Source organism: Anser anser (genome assembly GCF_964211835.1).
Source record: "Anser anser genome assembly, contig: HAP1_SCAFFOLD_105, whole genome shotgun sequence".
Classification (NCBI taxonomy): Eukaryota; Metazoa; Chordata; class Aves; order Anseriformes; family Anatidae; genus Anser; species Anser anser.
Genome location: NW_028153892.1, coordinates 383612 through 411492, shown reverse-complemented (window position 1 = coordinate 411492; position 27881 = coordinate 383612). Strand labels below are relative to the sequence as shown.

The 27881-nt window shown below is 55.6% G+C and overlaps 1 protein-coding gene across 1 annotated transcript; it reads right to left on the bottom strand.

The window, feature by feature from the left end:
* Window positions 1-27395, bottom strand: LOC310891214 (coiled-coil domain-containing protein 81-like). Its single transcript, XM_083853494.1, has 3 exons — window positions 26483-27395; window positions 26014-26084; window positions 1-3151 (listed from the first exon to the last, which is right to left on the bottom strand). The coding sequence occupies exons 1-3, from the start codon at window positions 26756-26758 to the stop codon at window positions 3001-3003; spliced, it is 498 nt and encodes a 165-aa protein (XP_083709620.1). The 5' UTR covers window positions 26759-27395; the 3' UTR covers window positions 1-3000.
* Between the last annotated feature and the right edge of the window lie 486 nt (window positions 27396-27881).

Sequence of the window (27881 nt, the reverse complement as noted above, 5' to 3'; positions counted from 1 at the left end):
CAGGAAATTAACGGGGAGCTGCCTGAAGCTGCCACAACCATGGAACCCAGTGAGAGGGTTTGGCAGCAGTGATCCCAACCCAGCTGGGTCTACTTCTCACCCTGTGCAGCTGTGTCTGTTTGCTTCTGTCCTGCAGTTCCTAGGGCCAGCACGCATCCTTGAGACAGTTTCCCCCAAGCTATCTGTTGGCCCTTACCTCAAAAGTCACCACCGGACGAGGCTTCTCAGCTCACGTACACCTGAAGGACTGGAGTGAAGCTGTGATCACAGAAAGAGCAAGCCCTTGGATCCTTGCAACATCCTTGGATCTCTGCATGGCTGGAAGCCTCTGCAAGCCCCATGGGAAAAGAGAGCCTACTGAGAACATCCTGATGCTCCATATACCATCCCCTCAGGCCATCAAGAAAGGTCCCTCAGCCCTAAGATCCAGACCAGCTTCTTGTTGCATCAGCAGCCAGGAGAAATTGCCCCAGAATACCCAACACTCTTGCGCTAGCAAGCAAATACGCCCATGTGTGTACATAAACACACCGTCTTGTACACACACACAAACGTGCACACACGGATACAGCTGAGCACACACAAACCGGTTCAACTGGGAACAGCATTTGCCCAGGGTAGGCAGTGACTGGAGCCTCACAAAGGGAGAGATCAGTCAAGCTGGAGTCACCCACAGGGACAGTACCGAATTAAGATGTCCACAGGCAAAAGATGACTCTGCAGCTCCTGTGGGATTCAGTGGGAGACAGCATGCACAAGGAAGGGAAGACACACAGGGACTGATGCTGTATAACCTGCCAGGCACCTAAGCACCGCACAGCCGTTTTTTCCCCTCTCCCCTCACAGCAGGATGAATGAGAGAATTGAAAAAGGTAAAAGTGTGAGAACTCGGGGGTTCAGATAGTTAACAACTTCATAAGAAAGAAGACAAAGAAATAAACCAACAAATATAAGGGGAAAAACAAATATGAAAAAAACCACCTTCTTCTCGTATTTATAGGCATTGGTGAGATCCCTTCAGACCCTCCTCTGCTCTAGGCTAAAAACGTCCCTTATCACCCTGAGCCCGTGTAGAAACAAGCAAAACAAGGTCCCTATTTAGAGTCTGTTTTCTGGTGAGTGTGTTTGACAGCAACTGCGCAAGAAGACCCAAGCCCTCAGGTGCTATCCCGAGCAGCTTCCCTTCACGTGATGCAAATGCTGTGGCAAAGACTTATCCCTTGCTCGTCCCCGCCTGCAGTCACAGGACTGCCACCCAGCAGCACTGTGCCCAAGCTCCAGGAGCAATCGGGCCCAACCCAACACAAGGCCCAGGAGGAGAGCGCGGAAGTGAGAGCAGAGGAAAGAAGCAGCACCGGTTGCCGGGCGCCGATTGGCTGCCAGAGCCGCCAGGCAAAGGGAGCCCCACCCCCTGCCGGCTGCCTGGGGCTCGCTGCCATGGCAACCGTGCGACCGCCTGACCAGGCAGGGCGGGCGCCGCCATCTTAGGGGTCGTGGGCGGGCTGGGGGCGTCTCGGGGCCTGAGGGGGGGACCCGGCCCGTGTGCCCGGGGCGCCCCTGCCTTTGCTCGCTCCCTGTGCCTCACCGCCTTGTCTTCCCTTTTCTTTGCGGTGTCGAATGCACGAGAAGCCCGACAGGCTCGGGAAGGCGGCCAGTCACTTGCACAAGAAGCAATAGGGCTGGATGCTCCTGAAATGCTGCTTGTTGCTGGCCGGGGCGGCACCCTGCCACAGTCATGGTGACAGCCTGGCAGCTTTGTGCCTGGGTATCACTGTGAGATCAGGCTAACAGGATGAAGGCTTTGTTCCTCATCCCTTCTGCTGAGAGAGGGGTTTTGCCTCTCGGCAGCAGCTATCCCCAGGCTCTCAGCATATTTAAGCAAACTAAATGCAGCTACAGCCTCTTCTTTGTCTGAGACCTGATCTCAGCTGATGAGGAAGGAATGGGACCAGCAAATCCTTTCTGGCTGCAGCAGCTCACGCCCGGCTGCCCTGGCCCTGGGGCAGGAGGAGCTGCCTGAAGACCCCCAGGGATGGCACGGAGGGGCTGCAGGCCTCCCAGGGGCTGGCTTGTGCCTCGGATGTCCCATCTGTGGGGCTGAGCCCTCTGTGCCCCCAGGAGCTGCCGTGCCCTTCAGGGGGACTGGGGCTGTGGTGGCAGTGCCCAGAGCCCTGCAGCAGCCTGCTCCGGACACTGCCCTGGGGCCAGCCCAGCATGAGAAGCTGGGCTGGGCTGGGCAGAGGGCAGGGAGGTGGGCAGAGGGCAGGAAGGTGGGAGTGCCTCCACAGCAGAAAGGGATCCCTCAGCCTCTGTCAGACACCCCTTCTGCCTCTCCCCTCATCCAGACCCTGCACCCATGCGGTGCCACGTGCACCCACCCTTCCAACCTGTGATGAGTTTTAGGCCTTGGCGGTAACCAAGGTCATGCCCGCTTTAGGAGGAATCAAAGGGTGTCAGAGGCAAGCCCAGGACTCAGGGACCGGGCTCCTGGACATGTCCTGACATCACTCAAGAGCTACTCGAGTGCCCCAGGACGGGAACGGAGCCGGCACACACTTACTCAGGCTGGAGTCTCTCCAGCTTGGCTGCTGCTCCCAACTCCTCTGCTGGGGCAGGGTTCTCAGCCTTCCTCCACCTCTTCCTGACCTCCTTGCTCCTGGGCTGGGCTGGAGGACGGGGAGTCCAAGCATGTTGGCTGTTGAATCGCTGCAAGGAGAAGACGCTCTCATCAAACAGGACTGGACACACAGGTGCTGTTTCCCAGAGGACCTCTTGAAAGGGCCCTGCAACAGGACCTGGGAACCAGGCGACTCGGCGCTGCCAGCCCACGTCTGGCTGCTGCTTTTATCCCTCCCTTTCTGCTGACAACCTCTCCCTCACAGGGAGGAGCAGGCAAAGCCCTGCCCTGCGGCCTGGTGCCCGTCCTGCTCCCACCACCCTGGGACCTGCCGCCCTCGGAGCCCTGGCGGAGAGGATCGCTGCTGTTCTCAGCGCTGTTGATCACTGCCAGTAGCTGGGGTATCTGTTGGTCCTCCCCCTCAGACCAGGCTTCCCATGCAGCCATTTCTGCCCGGGCTTGCTCTTGTCGCTTTCGGTACGTGGGCCATGAGCTGTCTGTTTGGTCCCACTGTGAAGACAGGTTCCAGACCTCCTGGAGGAAAACAAAACAAAACAAAAACACAACAGCAGACAGGATTGGTCTCAGCTGTCCCTCAGGCCTAACCCGCACTCCTGCCCCCTCGCCTCAGCCGGTCTGTCAGCAGTGCTTCGACCCTCCAGGATGAGGGGCCCTGAAGCTAGGCCAGGCTCCTCAACTCGTGACAAACACAGCTGAACAGCCCGCGGTGACCAAAGCCCTCTGCCATCAATGACCCAGAAAGGCCTTGTTCCTTTTCCATGGCCCCTGGTCAAAATGAAGTGGCTCATGGCAACATGGGAGGCAGTAAGAGGCAGGGAAGGTGTGCGGGACGCCACCTTCTGTCTCCTGAGGAAGAGATGAAGGAGGTAACAAACGTGGAAATGAACGCATCCCAAGGGACCTGCTCGGGATCGCTCCACACAAAGAGGCTTTTGCACAGGCCCAAACAGCACGGTCATTGCAGCAAGGCAGAGCAGGTACCTGCAGCGCTCTCCTGGAGGCTTCAGGAGCAGGGAGCGCAGTGGTGGTTGTAAGGAATGGTCCAGCAATTCGTGCCACTAAGGGATTTGAAGGGTTAACATTGAGGCCTGGGTTTAGGTGATAAGAAAACAAAGGGATTTCTTCAGAGAAAACCTGCTGACTCTGCACGGACGTGCAGTAACTTCTGACATCCGGCCAAGAGAGCACTAGATAAGGAGGAAGAATATGAGCCTCCCCGTCTGAGCGGCCCCCAAGAGACTAACAGAGACTGATAAGCAGGCGCACCTGGGAGGACTTTGGATTCGGGAAACCAATTATAATAACCCTGCCTCTTCTAGAAGTAGTATTGAATATGTATTAGCCTAGGAGCATAAAAACCAGCCGCCTTACGTAACAGGTGTGCGTCCTGGTGGAGCAGAGACTCCCGGCGCACCCAGCGCTGTTTGCTCGCCTCTATTCGTTTAATAAATTGTAAACTTTGATTGTAATCCTACTTGGGACTCAGTCATTTATAACAGTGGTGGACTTGGCTCGAGGAGCTGTTTCCTGCCTGTCTGCCTTCTTCGTCCCGGGGGAGCTGCCTGGACACGGGGGGAGCACACTGCAAACAGACACCAGGAGGAGGCTGCATGAGCCCAGGGGAATTCGGTCTCCAGTCCGCGCTCGCAAGCTGCGTCAGCCTCTGCAGCAGACGGCAGTTCCGCAGCGAGCGGGCGTATTGGACTGGCCGTGTTCTCTTCAGCAGAGACAGAGAGAGCCAAACGCGAAGCTGTGGCACCACCTGCCTTCAGGAAGGCTCGGGATGCCCGCATCCAGGCCCTTTTTGGTGGAAGAAGGAGAGGAGCGGTGTCTCGCGCAAGGACAGGAGCCGAGAGACACCATTATGGCCCACCCGGGCTTTACTTCAGCTTCTCCTCTGTGGCCCTGAAACACGGTGCGCTTATGGGTGGAAAACAGGTTATCGCTGCGGAGCCAGTAGCATCAGAGAAAGCCGTCAGGTAAGGAGGGCAGTCATGCCATCTCCCTACCTCAGCACTCTCTTGTGCCTGCCACAACGTTTGGGATAGCGTTTGAAAAAAATGCCTGAAAGAAACTTTTCCATCTGGTATCACAGCTCCTTAGGCTGGAAGAAACAGCAGGGGAGATGGGGCCACGGCAATCCTAAGCCACGGTGAGACATGTTAGAATGAAGGCAGGGGACATTTGCTCCCACAGACAAGAAGATGGACTCTGCTGCAATGTGGGGGGACTCCTGAAGGGAGAAGAGCTTCTGCAACAAGGCCCTGCATTCAGCTCCCCCAGGGATCGGGGCCCTGGTGGAAAATGAAGCTGGTGTGCCAGTCTCAGGCAAACGTGCTGCACGCTTGCCATCCGTTGAGAGAGCGGCCTCCGCTGGGACGTGTGTCAGGAGCCACCCTGCGGCTGGTGGGTCCAAAGGGGACATCTCTCCTGTGTGGCTGCAAGTGGCTCCTTCCTCCTTTCCCCCAGGGGTCTCACCTGGTAGACGGCTTCTTCTCCACATCTTGCTGCCTTGTGCCTGGCTCCCAGCTTGTCAGGATGGGGAGGGAAAGCTTCTTCCTCCTCTGCAGCAGCTTGCCAGGATGGCACTCTGAAACTAGGAAAGGAGGAAGCTCTTCAGAGCAGCCGCGTGGGCACTGCCTTTTAACCTGGTTCAAGTCAGCCAGCATGGGACAGGGACCACCTCCAGACAGCAGGGACCTGTTCCCTTACCTCTTCTGATCCTGCGCTCTCCTGAAGCTTCCTCCTGTGAGGTGGTGGAAGCTTTGGCCTCTGGCCTTCTCCTCACAGTCAGATGAAACCTGGCAAACAAACGATGACACGGGCTTGAAGAAGGCTGGCCTCCTACCCGTTGCAGCTTGCTGGCAGTAATCCTCCTGGTGTTGCACGAGGCATGGCATCCCTTTTCCGTCATGTCCATGCATGGGGTTTGTTGTCAGTCTTCCCGCAGCACCAGAAAAGGTAGCCTAAATTCCCCTCCACATGCAGGCAACTCTCTTTGACGGGAATCGGAACAGCGCGGGCACAAGGAACACAACCACAATGCCCCTCCGCTCCAGGTGAAGACACTCGTAGCCGAAACTCAGCATTAGTTAACCAGGAACCAGTCTCCCCGGGATTTAGCCCTGACTGGGTGCTGAAGGTGGAGACCCAGCCGCGCACGTTCCAAAGCAGGAGGTGGGAAGCCTCCCGCTGGGTCAGCCAAGGGCTGCGGAGGAAATGCACTCACCTTGGGATCATCTGGATCCCACGAGCGGTGGTCTCTCCACTGAAGGCGGTCAGATGTGCCGGCCACATTCTCTGCAAAGAGACACAGAGCTGCTGGAGGGTTTCTGAGGCGGTTTTCTCACGGCTCTCATTGACAGGAAGCAAACCTGTCTCCCAAGCCAAAAGAAAGCCTTCTCTCCAAAGCCCTCCTCCAAAGCCTCTTCCATGAACCTTTGTTCTGCTCTGGAGGAGCTGCATGGCAGAATATGGAGGCTGTACAGTAACACTGCCAGGCTTTTTGCAGGGGCAAGCGCCCAGATGCTCAGAAGAAACTCTCTTTGTTAATGGAGAAAGCAGCTAAGGGGGCAAGCGAGGGGAAGGGCATTTGACTGGCCTGCCATGTCCGGGCTGGCCAACAGCGGTCGGATTGCTCACCCTTCGCTAGGATTCCCAAAGAAATTGAAGTAGCCCTCAAAACCTCACCAACTTACACTGTGGAGCAGTGCAACAAGGCCCGCAATGCTCCCCAGACGTTTGACACAGTCCAGATAAAACTTCATGCGCGGGAAACCATCTTCGCACGTCAGAACACCAATGTCCCTGAAGGCAAAGGGGACGTGCTCCTTGCTCCTCAGGAGGAAGCAGTACAAGAGGATGGTCTCTTGCACACAGTTCTTTACCACGTGCAGTGGGAAGGAGGTGGCTCGCGATAGCTGCACGCAGTTCAGCGGCTCGATCTTGACACCATCTGCAAGGAGAAGCAACATCCTCACTGCCACAGCAAGCCCAAGTTGCTTGCAACATTCAGAACAAGTTCCCAGAGAAAGGGTCGCTCAGAGGAACTGCTCCTGGGGCACAGTTTCTTTTGGGGGAACTCAAGCTGTACCCTGACCGTCGGAGACAATCCTCTACTTCTCCCAGGCCTTTCCAAAGAGCAGGGAGAACAAACGGTTGCGGACATGGGGCAGGAAGAGGGGGGCTGCTGCCTTCTCACCAGGGAGGAGCTCAGTGGGACAGAAGATCTCCTCCAGCCACAACTCATCGATGTCCAGCTGGAAGAAAGGTCTTTGAATCAAGAGCAGCTCTTCTTTGCCATGGAACTGCTCTCGGACAACACCAAAGGTCCCGAGTCCCGCAACCCGAACGCCCTGCACACAGAAAAGACAGAAAGGCCGAGGAGGGAGTTCTTGAGAGACGGGAAAAGGGATGACTGTCAGAGCAGGGGGACACTGCTCTGTGCCCTGCCCGCTCCTCAGGGACAATGGGGCAAGGCGGGGCACTTTGGAAAGCTTTGCAAAAGAGCCGCATCCTCTGTTTCTTTCGTCACCCCCCCTCACAGGATTTGCCAACATCCCTTGGCTAGAGAAGCGCCCGGAGGTTTCCAGCACACGGATTAGGCCTGGGACTGACTGCCAGCAACTGTCCTAGGCACGGAGCCAGGATATTCCCCCATCTCTCTGCTCGCCCTCCCCACTCAGGCCGCAGGGAAGAGTGAAGCCCTAGGGTGTGCCAAACACCTGAGAGGCAGAGCACATCTGGCCTTGGTTTCTCTCCCAGCTGGCCAAGAAGCTGCTCCGGGCACCCCGGGCAGTCTCAGAGCACTGCCACGGTGCTCGGGCAGGGATTGCTCTGCAGGGCCCAGGACACCAGCCCACCTTACTCCGCTTCAGCTCTTCCAGAATGTACTCGGATACGGAGTACCGAGGCCCCCTCGGGACCCTGGGGTCCCCTCTAGCCCTTGACTAGAGGTGTGGTGCTGAGACCTTGTCCAGGTCCCTTGAGAAAGGCTGGGCATTGACAGATTGGCAGTGGATTCATCTGGTCTCAGCAGCATCTGGCTTCTTTTCAGGGTAACATAAATGTGATTGCCCTCCATCTACAAAAGCTCAGGCAGCTGGGGACAAGTCCAGCCAGCTCCCTCACTCTGCTCTGAGCCACAGGGAATCCTTTTGCCTCTCAGGTCTCACAACCATTCCCTGTGAGTGCAGCAGAAATGCTCAGGATTTCTGACTTCAGAGAACACTGTGTGGGCATGAAGAGGGGGAAGAGAATGTGTGTAAAACATTGCCCCTAAAACTCCTTTCTGCCAACTACATTATGTAGCACCGGAATGCAGATGTTAACATGCTGACATGAAGATGATCAGCATGCTGGAGCACCTCTCCTTCGAAGAAAGGCTGAGAGAGCTGGGGCTGAGCAGGGTGACCTCACTGCAGCTTTTCCGCATTTAAAGGGGTCTTCTAAAAATATGGAGAGCTATTTTTTTGATCAATCAAATCATGACAGGATCAGGGGAATGTTTTTAAACTAAAAGCGGGGAGATTTAGATTAGAGATTAGGAGGAAATTCTTCACTCAGAGGGAGGCGAGGTACTGAAACATATTGCCCAGATAGGCTGGGCATTCATTTCATCTGACAAAATCTGAAAATAAAACCTTGCCCTCCTGCTATGTTCCTGTGTACTCCCTGCACTGGGTCAGGACTGATTCCCTCGCGAGACCAGCAGCAGAGGCCCCTGCTCCTCATTGCACACTGAACCTTAAAAATGAAGCTCATGTCATGGAGCTAAATGAAAGATTCCAGCAGAGAAACAAAAAGCATTGGAGTATGGCAGGGGGAGGTCTACAAGGAATGGCATAGGGTTCACTCAGAGAAACCTGTCCTAACTTTTCATTGCCTTTTACTACATGTACAGATCTCCATACCCAACAGGCATCAGATGTCCAACAGCAGCTCCATCAGCGAGTTCCTCCTCCTGCCATTCGCAGACACGCGGGAGCTGCAGCTCCTGCACTTCGCGCTCTTCCTGGCCATCTACCTGGCTGCCCTCCTGGGCAACGGCCTCATCCTCACCGCCGCAGCCTGCGACCACCGCCTCCACACCCCCATGTACTTCTTCCTCCTCGACCTCGCCCTCCTCGACCTGGGCTGCATCTCCACCACTCTCCCCAAAGCCGTGGTCAATTCCCTCTGGGACACCAGGGCCATTTCCTACACAGGATGTGCTGCCCCAGGTCTTTTTCTTTTTCTTTTTGTTTTCAGCAGAGTGTTATCTTCTCACTGTCATGTCCTACGACCGCTACGTTGCCATCTGCAAGCCCCTGCACTACGGGAGCCTCCTGGGCAGCAGAGCTTGTGCCCAGATGGCAGCAGCTGCCTGGGGCAGTGGCTTTCTCCATGCTGTGCTGCACACTGCTAATGCATTTTCTCTGACACTTTGCCAAGGCAATGCTGTGGACCAGTTCTTCTGTGAAGTTCCAAAGATCCTCAAGCTCTCCTGCTCAAACTCCTACCTCAGGGAAGTTTGGATAATTATGGTTGGATTCTGTTTAGCGTCTGGGTGTTTTGTTTTCATCGTGCTGTCCTATGTGCAGATTTTCAGGGCTGTACTGAGGATGCCCTCTGAGCAGGGACAGCTCAAAGCCTTTTCCACGTGCCTCCCTCACCTGGCCGTGGCCTCCCTGTTTCTCAGCATGACCATATTTGCCTACCTGAAGTCCCCCTCCATCCCACCATCTCTGGACCTGGTGGTGGCAGTTCTGTACTCAGTTGTGCCACCGGCATTGAACCCCCTCATCTACAGCATGAGAAACAAGGAGCTTAAGAGTGCTGTTAGGAAAGTGATTGCATGGATATTTCTGATTAGTGATAAATTTCCCCTCTATCTACACAAATGACTTCCCTTGCAGGCCTGCTCCTTGTTTATCATTATTGAAGTTTTTATCCTCAGTATCATTTGCATTTACTAATTTCTTAGAAATATGTTTCTTTATTCATCGGCCACCTACTGCGGAATGAAACTGTTCTGTTTACTCTCGAGGCTTTATAATATGTGTATAACAGCAGGCCAGAGTAAACTCTGTGATAGCGTCTGCCTAATAAAATTGCATCTCCCCAGTGCTCTTCTTGAAGACTTGGTTCTTCTTTCAAAGCTGGTGCCAAGACCAGGGCTGAGCAGCTGCTCCCCGAAAAGCCTGTTGCTCCACGGATAAGGCAAAGAAAAAGCTCATTTTGTGAGCTGTGAGAGACCGAGGGTAGGATTTAGGAGTAAGCTGTTGGTGTCTGATGACAGCAGAAATGGTGAACAGTCACTGAGGTACACAGCCGTGACTGTCCCACAACTGTCAGGGCAGAGGACATCCTCCAGGAAATTAACGGGGAGCTGCCTGAAGCTGCCACAACCATGGAACCCAGTGAGAGGGTTTGGCAGCAGTGATCCCAACCCAGCTGGGTCTACTTCTCACCCTGTGCAGCTGTGTCTGTTTGCTTCTGTCCTGCAGTTCCTAGGGCCAGCACGCATCCTTGAGACAGTTTCCCCCAAGCTATCTGTTGGCCCTTACCTCAAAAGTCACCACCGGACGAGGCTTCTCAGCTCACGTACACCTGAAGGACTGGAGTGAAGCTGTGATCACAGAAAGAGCAAGCCCTTGGATCCTTGCAACATCCTTGGATCTCTGCATGGCTGGAAGCCTCTGCAAGCCCCATGGGAAAAGAGAGCCTACTGAGAACATCCTGATGCTCCATATACCATCCCCTCAGGCCATCAAGAAAGGTCCCTCAGCCCTAAGATCCAGCCCAGCTTCTTGTTGCATCAGCAACCAGGAGAAATTGCCCCAGAATACCCAACACTCTTGCGCTAGCAAGCAAATACGCCCATGTGTGTACATAAACACACCGTCTTGTACACACACACAAACGTGCACACACAAACCGGTTCAACTGGGAACAGCATTTGCCCAGGGTAGGCAGTGACTGGAGCCTCACAAAGGGAGAGATCAGTCAAGCTGGAGTCACCCACAGGGACAGTACCGAATTAAGATGTCCACAGGCAAAAGATGACTCTGCAGCTCCTGTGGGATTCAGTGGGAGACAGCATGCACGAGGAAGGGAAGACACACAGGGACTGATGCTGTATAACCTGCCAGGCACCTAAGCACCGCACAGCCATTTTTTCCCCTCTCCCCTCACAGCAGGATGAATGAGAGAATTGAAAAAGGTAAAAGTGTGAGAACTCGGGGGTTCAGATGGGTAACAACTTCATAAGAAAGAAGACAAAGAAATAAACCAACAAATATAAGGGGAAAAACAAATATGAGAAAAACCACCTTCTTCTCGTATTTATAGGCATTGGTGAGATCCCTTCAGACCCTCCTCTGCTCTAGGCTAAAAACGTCCCTTATCACCCTGAGCCCGTGTAGAAACAAGCAAAACAAGGTCCCTATTTAGAGTCTGTTTTCTGGTGAGTGTGTTTGACAGCAACTGCGCAAGAAGACCCAAGCCCTCAGGTGCTATCCCGAGCAGCTTCCCTTCACGTGATGCAAATGCTGTGGCAAAGACTTATCCCTTGCTCGTCCCCGCCTGCAGTCACAGGACTGCCACCCAGCAGCACTGTGCCCAAGCTCCAGGAGCAATCGGGCCCAACCCAACACAAGGCCCAGGAGGAGAGCGCGGAAGTGAGAGCAGAGGAAAGAAGCAGCACCGGTTGCCGGGCGCCGATTGGCTGCCAGAGCCGCCAGGCAAAGGGAGCCCCACCCCCTGCCGGCTGCCTGGGGCTCGCTGCCATGGCAACCGTGCGACCGCCTGACCAGGCAGGGCGGGCGCCGCCATCTTAGGGGTCGTGGGCGGGCTGGGGGCGTCTCGGGGCCTGAGGGGGGGACCCGGCCCGTGTGCCCGGGGCGCCCCTGCCCGCCCCTGCCCGCCCCTGCCTTTGCTCGCTCCCTGTGCCTCACCGCCTTGTCTTCCCTTTTCTTTGCGGTGTCGAATGCACGAGAAGCCCGACAGGCTCGGGAAGGCGGCCAGTCACTTGCACAAGAAGCAATAGGGCTGGATGCTCCTGAAATGCTGCTTGTTGCTGGCCGGGGCGGCACCCTGCCACAGTCATGGTGCCAGCCTGGCAGCTTTGTGCCTGGGTATCACTGTGAGATCAGGCTAACAGGATGAAGGCTTTGTTCCTCATCCCTTCTGCTGAGAGAGGGGTTTTGCCTCTCGGCAGCAGCTATCCCCAGGCTCTCAGCATATTTAAGCAAACTAAATGCAGCTACAGCCTCTTCTTTGTCTGAGACCTGATCTCAGCTGATGAGGAAGGAATGGGACCAGCAAATCCTTTCTGGCTGCAGCAGCTCAGGCCCGGCTGCCCTGGCCCTGGGGCAGGAGGAGCTGCCTGAAGACCCCCAGGGATGGCACGGAGGGGCTGCAGGCCTCCCAGGGGCTGGCTTGTGCCTCGGATGTCCCATCTGTGGGGCTGAGCCCTCTGTGCCCCCAGGAGCTGCCGTGCCCTTCAGAGGGACTGGGGCTGTGGTGGCAGTGCCCAGAGCCCTGCAGCAGCCTGCTCCGGACACTGCCCTGGGGCCAGCCCAGCATGAGAAGCTGGGCTGGGCTGGGCAGAGGGCAGGGAGGTGGGCAGAGGGCAGGAAGGTGGGAGTGCCTCCACAGCAGAAAGGGATCCCTCAGCCTCTTTCAGACACCCCTTCTGCCTCTCCCCTCATCCAGACCCTGCACCCATGCGGTGCCACGTGCACCCACCCTTCCAACCTGTGATGAGTTTTAGGCCTTGGCGGTAACCAAGGTCATGCCCGCTTTAGGAGGAATCAAAGGCTGTCAGAGGCAAGCCCAGGACTCAGGGACCAGGCTCCTGGACATGTCCTGACATCACTCAAGAGCTACTCGAGTGCCCCAGGACGGGAACGGAGCCGGCACACACTTACTCAGGCTGGAGTCTCTCCAGCTTGGCTGCTGCTCCCAACTCCTCTGCTGGGGCAGGGTTCTCAGCCTTCCTCCACCTCTTCCTGACCTCCTTGCTCCTGGGCTGGGCTGGAGGACGGGGAGTCCAAGCATGTTGGCTGTTGAATCGCTGCAAGGAGAAGACGCTCTCATCAAACAGGACTGGACACACAGGTGCTGTTTCCCAGAGGACCTCTTGAAAGGGCCCTGCAACAGGACCTGGGAACCAGGCGACTCGGCGCTGCCAGCCCACGTCTGGCTGCTGCTTTTATCCCTCACTTTCTGCTGACAACCTCTCCCTCACAGGGAGGAGCAGGCAAAGCCCTGCCCTGCGGCCTGGTGCCCGTCCTGCTCCCACCACCCTGGGACCTGCCGCCCTCGGAGCCCTGGCGGAGAGGATCGCTGCTGTTCTCAGCGCTGTTGATCACTGCCAGTACCTGGGGTATCTGTTGGTCCTCCCCCTCAGACCAGGCTTCCCATGCAGCCATTTCTGCCCGGGCTTGCTCTTGTAGCTTTCGGTACGTGGGCCATGAGCTGTCTGTTTGGTCCCACTGTGAAGACAGGTTCCAGACCTCCTGGAGGAAAAAAAACAAAACAAAACAAAACAAAAACACAACAGCAGACAGGATTGGTCTCAGCTGTCCCTCAGGCCTAACCCGCACTCCTGCCCCCTCGCCTCAGCCAGTCTGTCAGCAGTGCTTCAACACTCAAGGATGAGGGGCCCTGAAGCTAGGCCAGGCTCCTCAACTCGTGACAAACACAGCTGAACAGCCCGCGGTGACCAAAGCCCTCTGCCATCAATGACCCAGAAAGGCCTTGTTCCTTTTCCATGGCCCCTGGTCAAAATGAAGTGGCTCATGGCAACACGGGAGGCAGTAAGAGGCAGGGAATGTGTGCGGGACGCCACCTTCTGTCTCCTGAGGAAGAGATGAAGGAGGTAACAAACGTGGAAATGAACGCATCCCAAGGGACCTGCTCGGGATCGCTCCACACAAAGAGGCTTTTGCACAGGCCCAAACAGCACGGTCATTGCAGCAAGGCAGAGCAGGTACCTGCAGCGCTCTCCTGGAGGCTTCAGGAGCAGGGAGCGCAGTGGTGGTTGTAAGGAATGGTCCAGCAATTCGTGCCACTAAGGGATTTGAAGGGTTAACATTGAGGCCTGGGTTTAGGTGATAAGAGAACAAAGGGATTTCTTCAGAGAAAACCTGCTGACTCTGCACGGACGTGCAGTAACTTCTGACAGCCGGCCAAGAGAGCACTAGATAAGGAGGAAGAATATGAGCCTCCCCGTCTGAGCGGCCCCCAAGAGACTAACAGAGACTGATAAGCAGGCGCACCTGGGAGGACTTTGGATTCGGAAAACCAATTATAATAACCCTGCCTCTTCTAGAAGTATTAATGAATATGTATTAGCCTAGGAGCATAAAAACCAGCCGCCTTACGTAACAGGTGTGCGTCCTGGTGGAGCAGAGACTCCCGGCGCACCCAGCGCTGTTTGCTCGCCTCTATTCGTTTAATAAATTGTAAACTTTGATTGTAATCCTACTTGGGACTCAGTCATTTATAACAGTGGTGGACTTGGCTCGAGGAGCTGTTTCCTGCCTGTCTGCCTTCTTCGTCCCGGGGGAGCTGCCTGGACACGGGGGGAGCACACTGCAAACAGACACCAGGAGGAGGCTGCATGAGCCCAGGGGAATTCGGTCTCCAGTCCGCGCTCGCAAGCTGCGTCAGCCTCTGCAGCAGACGGCAGTTCCGCAGCGAGCAGGCGTATTGGACTGGCCGTGTTCTCTTCAGCAGAGACAGAGAGAGCCAAACGCGAAGCTGTGGCACCACCTGCCTTCAGGAAGGCTCGGGATGCCCGCATCCAGGCCCTTTTTGGTGGAAGAAGGAGAGGAGCGGTGTCTTGTGCAAGGACAGGAGCCGAGAGACACCATTATGGCCCACCCGGGCTTTACTTCAGCTTCTCCTCTGTGGCCCTGAAACACGGTGCGCTCATGGGTGGAAAACAGGTTATCGCTGCGGAGCCAGTAGCATCAGAGAAAGCCGTCAGGTAAGGAGGGCAGTCATGCCATCTCCCTACCTCAGCACTCTCTTTTGCCTGCCACAACGTTTGGGATAGCGTTTGAAAAAAATGCCTGAAAGAAACTTTTCCATCTGGTATCACAGCTCCTTAGGCTGGAAGAAACAGCAGGGGCCACGGCAATCCTAAGCCACGGTGAGACATGTTAGAATGAAGGCAGGGGACATTTGCTCCCACAGACAAGAAGATGGACTCTGCTGCAATGTGGGGGGGCTCCTGAAGGGAGAAGAGCTTCTGCAACAAGGCCCTGCATTCAGCTCCCCCAGGGATCGGGGCCCTGGTGGAAAATGAAGCTGGTGTGCCAGTCTCAGGCAAACGTGCTGCACGCTTGCCATCCGTTGAGAGAGCGGCCTCCGCTGGGACGTGTGTCAGGAGCCACCCTGCGGCTGGTGGGTCCAAAGGGGACATCTCTCCTGTGTGGCTGCAAGTGGCTCCTTCCTCCTTTCCCCCAGGGGTCTCACCTGGTAGACGGCTTCTTCTCCACATCTTGCTGCCTTGTGCCCGGCTCCCAGCTTGTCAGGATGGGGAGGGAAAGCTTCTTCCTCCTCTGCAGCAGCTTGCCAGGATGGCTCTCTGAAACTAGGAAAGGAGGAAGCTCTTCAGAGCAGCCGCGTGGGCACTGCCTTTTAACCTGGTTCAAGTCAGCCAGCATGGGACAGGGACCACCTCCAGACAGCAGGGACCTGTTCCCTTACCTCTTCTGATCCTGCGCTCTCCTGAAGCTTCCTCCTGTGAGGTGGTGGAAGCTTTGGCCTCTGGCCTTCTCCTCACAGTCAGATGAAACCTCGCAAACAAACGATGACACGGGCTTGAAGAAGGCTGGCCTCCTACCCGTTGCAGCTTGCTGGCAGTAATCCTCCTGGTGTTGCACGAGGCATGGCATCCCTTTTCCGTCATGCCCATGCATGGGGTTTGTTGTCAGTCTTCCCGCAGCACCAGAAAAGGTAGCCTAAATTCCCCTCCACATGCAGGCAACTCTCTTTGACGGGAATCGGAACAGCGCGGGCACAAGGAACACAACCACAATGCCCCTCCGCTCCAGGTGAAGACACTCGTAGCCGAAACTCAGCATTAGTTAAGCAGGAACCAGTCTCCCCGGGATTTAGCCCTGACTGGGTGCTGAAGGTGGAGACCCAGCCGCGCACGGTCCAAAGCAGGAGGTGGGAAGCCTCCCGCTGGGTCAGCCAAGGGCTGCGGAGGAAATGCACTCACCTTGGGATCATCTGGATCCCACGAGCGGTGGTCTCTCCACTGAAGGCGGACAGATGTGCCGGCCACATTCTCTGCAAAGAGACACAGACCTGCTGGAGGGTTTCTGAGGCGGTTTTCTCACGGCTCTCATTGACAGGAAGCAAACCTGTCTCCCAAGCCAAAAGAAAGCCTTCTCTCCAAAGCCCTCCTCCAAAGCCTCTTCCATGAACCTTTGTTCTGCTCTGGAGGAGCTGCATGGCAGAATATGGAGGCTGTACAGTAACACTGCCAGGCTTTTTGCAGGGGCAAGCGCCCAGATGCTCAGAAGAAACTCTCTTTGTTAACGGAGAAAGCAGCTAAGGGGGCAAGCGAGGGGAAGGGCATTTGACTGGCCTGCCATGTCCGGGCTGGCCAACAGCGGTCGGATTGCTCACCCTTCACTAGGATTCCCAAAGAAATTGAAGTAGCCCTCAAAACCTCACCAACTTACACTGTGGAGCAGTGCAACAAGGCCCGCAATGCTCCCCAGACGTTTGACACAGTCCAGATAAAACTTCATGCACGGGAAACCATCTTTGCACGTCAAAACAACAATGTCCCTGAAGGCAAAGGGGACGTGCTCCTTGCTCCTCAGGAGGAAGCAGTACAAGAGGATGGTCTCTTGCACACAGTTCTTCACCACGTGCAGTGGGAAGGAGGTGGCTCGCGATAGCTGCACGCAGTTCAGCGGCTCGATCTTGACACCATCTGCAAGGAGAAGCAACATCCTCAGTGCCACAGCAAGCCCAAGTTGCTTGCAACATTCAGAACAAGTTCCCAGAGAAAGGGTCGCTCAGAGGAACTGCTCCTGGGGCACAGTTTCTTTTGGGGGAACTCAAGCTGCACCCTGACCGTCGGAGACAATCCTCTACTTCTCCCAGGCCTTTCCAAAGAGCAGGGAGAACAAACCGTTCCGGACATGGGGCAGGAAGAGGGGGGCTGCTGCCTTCTCACCAGGGAGGAGCTCAGTGGGACAGAAGATCTCCTCCAGCCACAACTCATCGATGTCCAGCTGGAAGAAAGGTCTTCGAATCAAGAGCAGCTCTTCTTTGCCATGGAACTGCTCTCGGACAACACCAAAGGTCCCGAGTCCCGCAACCCGAACGCCCTGCACACAGAAAAGACAGAAAGGCCAAGGAGGGAGTTCTTGAGAGACGGGAAAAGGGATGACTGTCAGAGCAGGGGGACACTGCTCTGTGCCCTGCCCGCTCCTCAGGGACAATGGGGCAAGGTGGGGCACTTTGGAAAGCTTTGCAAAAGAGCCGCATCCTCTGTTTCTTTCGTCACCCCCCCTCACAGGATTTGCCAACATCCCTTGGCTAGAGAAGCGCCCGGAGGTTTCCAGCACACGGATTAGGCCTGGGACTGACTGCCAGCAACTGTCCTAGGCACGGAGCCAGGATATTCCCCCATCTCTCTGCTCGCCCTCCCCACTCAGGCCGCAGGGAAGAGTGAAGCCCTAGGGTGTGCCAAACACCTGAGAGGCAGAGCACATCTGGCCTTGGTTTCTCTCCCAGCTGGCCAAGAAGCTGCTCCGGGCACCCCGGGCAGTCTCAGAGCACTGCCACGGTGCTCGGGCAGGGATTGCTCTGCAGGGCCCAGGACACCAGCCCACCTTACTCCGCTTCAGCTCTTCCAGAATGTACTCGGATACGGAGTACCGAGGCCCCCTCGGGACCCTGGGGTCCCCTCTAGTCCTTGACTAGAGGTGTGGTGCTGAGACCTTGTCCAGGTCCCTTGAGAAAGGCTGGGCATTGACAGATTGGCAGTGGATTCATCTGGTCTCAGCAGCATCTGGCTTCTTTTCAGGGTAACATAAATGTGATTGCCCTCCATCTACAAAAGCTCAGGCAGCTGGGGACAAGTCCAGCCAGCTCCCTCACTCTGCTCTGAGCCACAGGGAATCCCTTTGCCTCTCAGGTCTCACAACCATTCCCTGTGAGTGCAGCAGAAATGCTCAGGATTTCTGACTTCAGAGAACACTGTGTGGGCATGAAGAGGGGGAAGAGAATGTGTGTAAAACATTGCCCCTAAAACTCCTTTCTGCCAACTACATTATGTAGCAGCGGAATGCAGATGTTAACATGCTGACATGAAGATGATCAGCATGCTGGAGCACCTCTCCTTCGAAGAAAGGCTGAGAGAGCTGGGGCTGAGCAGGGTGACCTCACTGCAGCTTTTCCGCATTTAAAGGGGTCTTCTAAAAATATGGAGAGCTATTTTTTTGATCAATCAAATCATGACAGGATCAGGGGAATGTTTTTAAACTAAAAGCGGGGAGATTTAGATTAGAGATTAGGAGGAAATTCTTCACTCAGAGGGAGGCAAGGTACTGAAACATATTGCCCAGATAGGCTGTGAATGTCCTATTCCTAGAGGTGTTCAGGACCAGGTTGGATGAGGTCCTGGGCAACCTGATCTAGTGGGTAGCATCCCTGCCCATGGCAAGGTGTTTGGAAATGGATTATCTGTAAGGTCTCTTCCAACCCGAGCCATTCTGTGATTCTATGCTCTTTTGTGTAAGAAGGGATTTCATCTGACAAAATCTGAAAATAAAACCTTGCCCTCCTGCTATGTTCCTGTGTACTCCCTGCACTGGGTCAGGACTGATTCCCTCGCGAGACCAGCAGCAGAGGCCCCTGCTCCTCATCGCACACTGAACCTTAAAAACGAAGCTCATGTCATGGAGCTAAATGAAAGATTCCAGCAGAGAAACAAAAAGCATTGGAGTATGGCAGGGGGAGGTCTACAAGGAATGGCATAGGGTTCGCTCAGAGAAACCTGTCCTAACTTTTCATTGCCTTTTACTACATGTACAGATCTCCATACCCAACAGGCATCAGATGTCCAACAGCAGCTCCATCAGCGAGTTCCTCCTCCTGCCATTCGCAGACACGCGGGAGCTGCAGCTCCTGCACTTCGCGCTCTTCCTGGCCATCTACCTGGCTGCCCTCCTGGGCAACGGCCTCATCCTCACCGCCGCAGCCTGCGACCACCGCCTCCACACCCCCATGTACTTCTTCCTCCTCGACCTCGCCCTCCTCGACCTGGGCTGCATCTCCACCACTCTCCCCAAAGCCGTGGTCAACTCCCTCTGGGACACCAGGGCCATTTCCTACACAGGATGTGCTGCCCAGGTCTTTTTCTTTTTCTTTTTGTTTTCAGCAGAGTGTTATCTTCTCACTGTCATGTCCTACGACCGCTACGTTGCCATCTGCAAGCCCCTGCACTACGGGAGCCTCCTGGGCAGCAGAGCTTGTGCCCAGATGGCAGCAGCTGCCTGGGGCAGTGGCTTTCTCCATGCTGTGCTGCACACTGCTAATGCATTTTCTCTGACACTTTGCCAAGGCAATGCTGTGGACCAGTTCTTCTGTGAAGTTCCAAAGATCCTCAAGCTCTCCTGCTCAAACTCCTACCTCAGGGAAGTTTGGATAATTATGGTTGGATTCTGTTTAGCGTCTGGCTGTTTTGTTTTCATCGTGCTGTCCTATGTGCAGATTTTCAGGGCTGTACTGAGGATGCCCTCTGAGCAGGGACAGCTCAAAGCCTTTTCCATGTGTCTCCCTCACCTGGCCGTGGCCTCCCTGTTTCTCAGCATGACCATATTTGCCTACCTGAAGTCCCCCTCCATCTCACCATCTCTGGACCTGGTGGTGGCAGTTCTGTACTCAGTTGTGCCACCGGCATTGAACCCCCTCATCTACAGCATGAGAAACAAGGAGCTTAAGGGTGCTGTTAGGAAAGTGATTGCATGGATATTTCTGATTAGTGATAAATTTAAATGATCTACACAAATGACTTCCCTTGCAGGCCTGCTCCTTGTTTATCATTATTGAAGTTTTTATCCTCAGTATCATTTGCATTTACTAATTTCTTAGAAATATGTTTCTTTATTCTTCGGCCACCTACTGCGGAATGAAACTGTTCTGTTTACTCTCGAGGCTTTATAATATGTGTATAACAGCAGGCCAGAGTAAACTCTGTGATAGCGTCTGCCTAATAAAATTGCATCTCCCCAGTGCTCTTCTTGAAGACTTGGTTCTTCTTTCAAAGCTGGTGCCAAGACCAGGGCTGAGCAGCTGCTCCCCGAAAAGCCTGTTGCTCCACGGATAAGGCAAAGAAAAAGCTCATTTTGTGAGCTGTGAGAGACCGAGGGTAGGATTTAGGAGTAAGCTGTTGGTGTCTGATGACAGCAGAAATGGTGAACAGTCACTGAGGTACACAGCCGTGACTGTCCCACAACTGTCAGGGCAGAGGACATCCTCCAGGAAATTAACGGGGAGCTGCCTGAAGCTGCCACAACCATGGAACCCAGTGAGAGGGTTTGGCAGCAGTGATCCCAACCCAGCTGGGTCTACTTCTCACCCTGTGCAGCTGTGTCTGTTTGCTTCTGTCCTGCAGTTCCTAGGGCCAGCACGCATCCTTGAGACAGTTTCCCCCAAGCTATCTGTTGGCCCTTACCTCAAAAGTCACCACCGGACGAGGCTTCTCAGCTCACGTACACCTGAAGGACTGGAGTGAAGCTGTGATCACAGAAAGAGCAAGCCCTTGGATCCTTGCAACATCCTTGGATCTCTGCATGGCTGGAAGCCTCTGCAAGCCCCATGGGAAAAGAGAGCCTACTGAGAACATCCTGATGCTCCATATACCATCCCCTCAGGCCATCAAGAAAGGTCCCTCAGCCCTAAGATCCAGCCCAGCTTCTTGTTGCATCAGCAACCAGGAGAAATTGCCCCAGAATACCCAACACTCTTGCGCTAGCAAGCAAATACGCCCATGTGTGTACATAAACACACCGTCTTGTACACACACACAAACGTGCACACACAAACCGGTTCAACTGGGAACAGCATTTGCCCAGGGTAGGCAGTGACTGGAGCCTCACAAAGGGAGAGATCAGTCAAGCTGGAGTCACCCACAGGGACAGTACCGAATTAAGATGTCCACAGGCAAAAGATGACTCTGCAGCTCCTGTGGGATTCAGTGGGAGACAGCATGCACGAGGAAGGGAAGACACACAGGGACTGATGCTGTATAACCTGCCAGGCACCTAAGCACCGCACAGCCATTTTTTCCCCTCTCCCCTCACAGCAGGATGAATGAGAGAATTGAAAAAGGTAAAAGTGTGAGAACTCGGGGGTTCAGATGGGTAACAACTTCATAAGAAAGAAGACAAAGAAATAAACCAACAAATATAAGGGGAAAAACAAATATGAGAAAAACCACCTTCTTCTCGTATTTATAGGCATTGGTGAGATCCCTTCAGACCCTCCTCTGCTCTAGGCTAAAAACGTCCCTTATCACCCTGAGCCCGTGTAGAAACAAGCAAAACAAGGTCCCTATTTAGAGTCTGTTTTCTGGTGAGTGTGTTTGACAGCAACTGCGCAAGAAGACCCAAGCCCTCAGGTGCTATCCCGAGCAGCTTCCCTTCACGTGATGCAAATGCTGTGGCAAAGACTTATCCCTTGCTCGTCCCCGCCTGCAGTCACAGGACTGCCACCCAGCAGCACTGTGCCCAAGCTCCAGGAGCAATCGGGCCCAACCCAACACAAGGCCCAGGAGGAGAGCGCGGAAGTGAGAGCAGAGGAAAGAAGCAGCACCGGTTGCCGGGCGCCGATTGGCTGCCAGAGCCGCCAGGCAAAGGGAGCCCCACCCCCTGCCGGCTGCCTGGGGCTCGCTGCCATGGCAACCGTGCGACCGCCTGACCAGGCAGGGCGGGCGCCGCCATCTTAGGGGTCGTGGGCGGGCTGGGGGCGTCTCGGGGCCTGAGGGGGGGACCCGGCCCGTGTGCCCGGGGCGCCCCTGCCCGCCCCTGCCCGCCCCTGCCTTTGCTCGCTCCCTGTGCCTCACCGCCTTGTCTTCCCTTTTCTTTGCGGTGTCGAATGCACGAGAAGCCCGACAGGCTCGGGAAGGCGGCCAGTCACTTGCACAAGAAGCAATAGGGCTGGATGCTCCTGAAATGCTGCTTGTTGCTGGCCGGGGCGGCACCCTGCCACAGTCATGGTGCCAGCCTGGCAGCTTTGTGCCTGGGTATCACTGTGAGATCAGGCTAACAGGATGAAGGCTTTGTTCCTCATCCCTTCTGCTGAGAGAGGGGTTTTGCCTCTCGGCAGCAGCTATCCCCAGGCTCTCAGCATATTTAAGCAAACTAAATGCAGCTACAGCCTCTTCTTTGTCTGAGACCTGATCTCAGCTGATGAGGAAGGAATGGGACCAGCAAATCCTTTCTGGCTGCAGCAGCTCAGGCCCGGCTGCCCTGGCCCTGGGGCAGGAGGAGCTGCCTGAAGACCCCCAGGGATGGCACGGAGGGGCTGCAGGCCTCCCAGGGGCTGGCTTGTGCCTCGGATGTCCCATCTGTGGGGCTGAGCCCTCTGTGCCCCCAGGAGCTGCCGTGCCCTTCAGAGGGACTGGGGCTGTGGTGGCAGTGCCCAGAGCCCTGCAGCAGCCTGCTCCGGACACTGCCCTGGGGCCAGCCCAGCATGAGAAGCTGGGCTGGGCTGGGCAGAGGGCAGGGAGGTGGGCAGAGGGCAGGAAGGTGGGAGTGCCTCCACAGCAGAAAGGGATCCCTCAGCCTCTTTCAGACACCCCTTCTGCCTCTCCCCTCATCCAGACCCTGCACCCATGCGGTGCCACGTGCACCCACCCTTCCAACCTGTGATGAGTTTTAGGCCTTGGCGGTAACCAAGGTCATGCCCGCTTTAGGAGGAATCAAAGGCTGTCAGAGGCAAGCCCAGGACTCAGGGACCAGGCTCCTGGACATGTCCTGACATCACTCAAGAGCTACTCGAGTGCCCCAGGACGGGAACGGAGCCGGCACACACTTACTCAGGCTGGAGTCTCTCCAGCTTGGCTGCTGCTCCCAACTCCTCTGCTGGGGCAGGGTTCTCAGCCTTCCTCCACCTCTTCCTGACCTCCTTGCTCCTGGGCTGGGCTGGAGGACGGGGAGTCCAAGCATGTTGGCTGTTGAATCGCTGCAAGGAGAAGACGCTCTCATCAAACAGGACTGGACACACAGGTGCTGTTTCCCAGAGGACCTCTTGAAAGGGCCCTGCAACAGGACCTGGGAACCAGGCGACTCGGCGCTGCCAGCCCACGTCTGGCTGCTGCTTTTATCCCTCCCTTTCTGCTGACAACCTCTCCCTCACAGGGAGGAGCAGGCAAAGCCCTGCCCTGCGGCCTGGTGCCCGTCCTGCTCCCACCACCCTGGGACCTGCCGCCCTCGGAGCCCTGGCGGAGAGGATCGCTGCTGTTCTCAGCGCTGTTGATCACTGCCAGTAGCTGGGGTATCTGTTGGTCCTCCCCCTCAGACCAGGCTTCCCATGCAGCCATTTCTGCCCGGGCTTGCTCTTGTCGCTTTCGGTACGTGGGCCATGAGCTGTCTGTTTGGTCCCACTTTGAAGACAGGTTCCAGACCTCCTGGAGGAAAAAAACCAAAACAAAACAAAACAAAAACACAACAGCAGACAGGATTGGTCTCAGCTGTCCCTCAGGCCTAACCCGCACTCCTGCCCCCTCGCCTCAGCCAGTCTGTCAGCAGTGCTTCAACACTCAAGGATGAGGGGCCCTGAAGCTAGGCCAGGCTCCTCAACTCGTGACAAACACAGCTGAACAGCCCGCGGTGACCAAAGCCCTCTGCCATCAATGACCCAGAAAGGCCTTGTTCCTTTTCCATGGCCCCTGGTCAAAATGAAGTGGCTCATGGCAACACGGGAGGCAGTAAGAGGCAGGGAATGTGTGCGGGACGTCACCTTCTGTCTCCTGAGGAAGAGATGAAGGAGGTAACAAACGTGGAAATGAACGCATCCCAAGGGACCTGCTCGGGATCGCTCCACACAAAGAGGCTTTTGCACAGGCCCAAACAGCACGGTCATTGCAGCAAGGCAGAGCAGGTACCTGCAGCGCTCTCCTGGAGGCTTCAGGAGCAGGGAGCGCAGTGGTGGTTGTAAGGAATGGTCCAGCAATTCGTGCCACTAAGGGATTTGAAGGGTTAACATTGAGGCCTGGGTTTAGGTGATAAGAGAACAAAGGGATTTCTTCAGAGAAAACCTGCTGACTCTGCACGGACGTGCAGTAACTTCTGACATCCGGCCAAGAGACCACTAGATAAGGAGGAAGAATATGAGCCTCCCCGTCTGAGCGGCCCCCAAGAGACTAACAGAGACTGATAAGCAGGCGCACCTGGGAGGACTTTGGATTCGGGAAACCAATTATAATAACCCTGCCTCTTCTAGAAGTATTAATGAATATGTATTAGCCTAGGAGCATAAAAACCAGCCGCCTTACGTAACAGGTGTGCGTCCTGGTGGAGCAGAGACTCCCGGCGCACCCAGCGCTGTTTGCTCGCCTCTATTCGTTTAATAAATTGTAAACTTTGATTGTAATCCTACTTGGGACTCAGTCATTTATAACAGTGGTGGACTTGGCTCGAGGAGCTGTTTCCTGCCTGTCTGCCTTCTTCGTCCCGGGGGAGCTGCCTGGACACGGGGGGAGCACACTGCAAACAGACACCAGGAGGAGGCTGCATGAGCCCAGGGGAATTCGGTCTCCAGTCCGCGCTCGCAAGCTGCGTCAGCCTCTGCAGCAGACGGCAGTTCCGCAGCGAGCAGGCGTATTGGACTGGCCGTGTTCTCTTCAGCAGAGACAGAGAGAGCCAAACGCGAAGCTGTGGCACCACCTGCCTTCAGGAAGGCTCGGGATGCCCGCATCCAGGCCCTTTTTGGTGGAAGAAGGAGAGGAGCGGTGTCTTGTGCAAGGACAGGAGCCGAGAGACACCATTATGGCCCACCCGGGCTTTACTTCAGCTTCTCCTCTGTGGCCCTGAAACACGGTGCGCTTACGGGTGGAAAACAGATTATCGCTGCGGAGGGGAGCCAGTAACATTTGAGAAAGCCGTCAGGTAAGGAGGGCAGTCATGCCATCTCCCTACCTCAGCACTCTCTTGTGCCTGCCACAACGTTTGGGATAGCGTTTGAAAAAAATGCCTGAAAGAAACTTTTCCATCTGGTATCACAGCTCCTTAGGCTGGAAGAAACAGCAGGGGCCACGGCAATCCTAAGCCACGGTGAGACATGTTAGAATGAAGGCAGGGGACATTTGCTCCCACAGACAAGAAGATGGACTCTGCTGCAATGTGGGGGGGCTCCTGAAGGGAGAAGAGCTTCTGCAACAAGGCCCTGCATTCAGCTCCCCCAGGGATCGGGGCCCTGGTGGAAAATGAAGCTGGTGTGCCAGTCTCAGGCAAACGTGCTGCACGCTTGCCATCCGTTGAGAGAGCGGCCTCCGCTGGGACGTGTGTCAGGAGCCACCCTGCGGCTGGTGGGTCCAAAGGGGACATCTCTCCTGTGTGGCTGCAAGTGGCTCCTTCCTCCTTTCCCCCAGGGGTCTCACCTGGTAGACGGCTTCTTCTCCACATCTTGCTGCCTTGTGCCCGGCTCCCAGCTTGTCAGGATGGGGAGGGAAAGCTTCTTCCTCCTCTGCAGCAGCTTGCCAGGATGGCTCTCTGAAACTAGGAAAGGAGGAAGCTCTTCAGAGCAGCCGCGTGGGCACTGCCTTTTAACCTGGTTCAAGTCAGCCAGCATGGGACAGGGACCACCTCCAGACAGCAGGGACCTGTTCCCTTACCTCTTCTGATCCTGCGCTCTCCTGAAGCTTCCTCCTGTGAGGTGGTGGAAGCTTTGGCCTCTGGCCTTCTCCTCACAGTCAGATGAAACCTGGCAAACAAACGATGACACGGGCTTGAAGAAGGCTGGCCTCCTACCCGTTGCAGCTTGCTGGCAGTAATCCTCCTGGTGTTGCACGAGGCATGGCATCCCTTTTCCGTCATGCCCATGCATGGGGTTTGTTGTCAGTCTTCCCGCAGCACCAGAAAAGGTAGCCTAAATTCCCCTCCACATGCAGGCAACTCTCTTTGACGGGAATCGGAACAGCGCGGGCACAAGGAACACAACCACAATGCCCCTCCGCTCCAGGTGAAGACACTCGTAGCCGAAACTCAGCATTAGTTAAGCAGGAACCAGTCTCCCCGGGATTTAGCCCTGACTGGGTGCTGAAGGTGGAGACCCAGCCGCGCACGGTCCAAAGCAGGAGGTGGGAAGCCTCCCGCTGGGTCAGCCAAGGGCTGCAGAGGAAATGCACTCACCTTGGGAACATCTGGATCCCACGAGCGGTGGTCTCGCCACTGAAGGCGGTCAGATGTGCCGGCCACATTCTCTGCAAAGAGACACAGACCTGCTGGAGGGTTTCTGAGGCGGTTTTCTCACGGCTCTCATTGACAGGAAGCAAACCTGTCTTCCAAGCCAAAAGAAAGCCTTCTCTCCAAAGCCCTCCTCCAAAGCCTCTTCCATGAACCTTTGTTCTGCTCTGGAGGAGCTGCATGGCAGAATATGGAGGCTGTACAGTAACACTGCCAGGCTTTTTGCAGGGGCAAGCATCCAGATGCTCAGAAGAAACTCTCTTTGTTAACGGAGAAAGCAGCTAAGGGGGCAAGCGAGGGGAAGGGCATTTGACTGGCCTGCCATGTCCGGGCTGGCCAACAGCGGTCGGATTCCTCACCCTTCACTAGGATTCCCAAAGAAGTTGAAGTAGCCCTCAAAACCTCACCAACTTACACTGTGGAGCAGTGCAACAAGGCCCGCAGTGCTCTCCAGACGTTTGACACAGTCCAGATAAAACTTCACGCACGGGAAACCATCTTCGCACGTCAGAACACCAATGTCCCTGAAGGCAAAGGGGACGTGCTCCTTGCTCCTCAGGAGGAAGCAGTACAAGAGGATGGTCTCTTGCACACAGTTCTTCACCACGTGCAGTGGGAAGGAGGTGGCTCGCGATAGCTGCACGCAGTTCAGCGGCTCGATCTTGACACCATCTGCAAGGAGAAGCAACATCCTCACTGCCACAGCAAGCCCAAGTTGCTTGCAACATTCAGAACAAGTTCCCAGAGAAAGGGTCACTCAGAGGAACTGCTCCTGGGGCACAGTTTCTTTTGGGGGAACTCAAGCTGCACCCTGACCGTCGGAGACAATCCTCTACTTCTCCCAGGCCTTTCCAAAGAGCAGGGAGAACAAACCGTTCCGGACATGGGGCAGGAAGGGGGGGGCTGCTGCCTTCTCACCAGGGAGGAGCTCAGTGGGACAGTAGATCTCCTCCAGCCACAACTCATCGATGTCCAGCTGGAAGAAAGGTCTTCGAATCAAGAGCAGCTCTTCTTTGCCATGGAACTGCTCTCGGACAACACCAAAGGTCCCGAGTCCCGCAACCCAAACTCCCTGCACACAGAAAAGTCAGAAAGGCCGAGGAGGGAGTTCTTGAGAGACGGGAAAAGGGATGACTGTCAGAGCAGGGGGACACTGCACTGTGCCCTGCCCGCTCCTCAGGGACAATGGGGCAAGGTGGGGCACTTTGGAAAGCTTTGCAAAAGAGCCGCATCCTCTGTTTCTTTCGTCACCCCCCCTCACAGGATTTGCCAACATCCCTTGGCTAGAGAAGCGCCCGGAGGTTTCCAGCACACGGATTAGGCCTGGGACTGACTGCCAGCAACTGTCCTAGGCACGGAGCCAGGATATTCCCCCATCTCTCTGCTCGTCCTCCCCACTCAGGCCGCAGGGAAGAGTGAAGCCCTAGGGTGTGCCAAACACCTGAGAGGCAGAGCACATCTGGCCTTGGTTTCTCTCCCAGCTGGCCAAGAAGCTGCTCCGGGCACCCCGGGCAGTCTCAGAGCACTGCCACGGTGCTCGGGCAGGGATTGCTCTGCAGGGCCCAGGACACCAGCCCACCTTACTCCGCTTCAGCTCTTCCAGAATGTACTCGGATACGGAGTACCGAGGCCCCCTCGGGACCCTGGGGTCCCCTCTAGTCCTTGACTAGAGGTGTGGTGCTGAGACCTTGTCCAGGTCCCTTGAGAAAGGCTGGGCATTGACAGATTGGCAGTGGATTCATCTGGTCTCAGCAGCATCTGGCTTCTTTTCAGGGTAACATAAATGTGATTGCCCTCCATCTACAAAAGCTCAG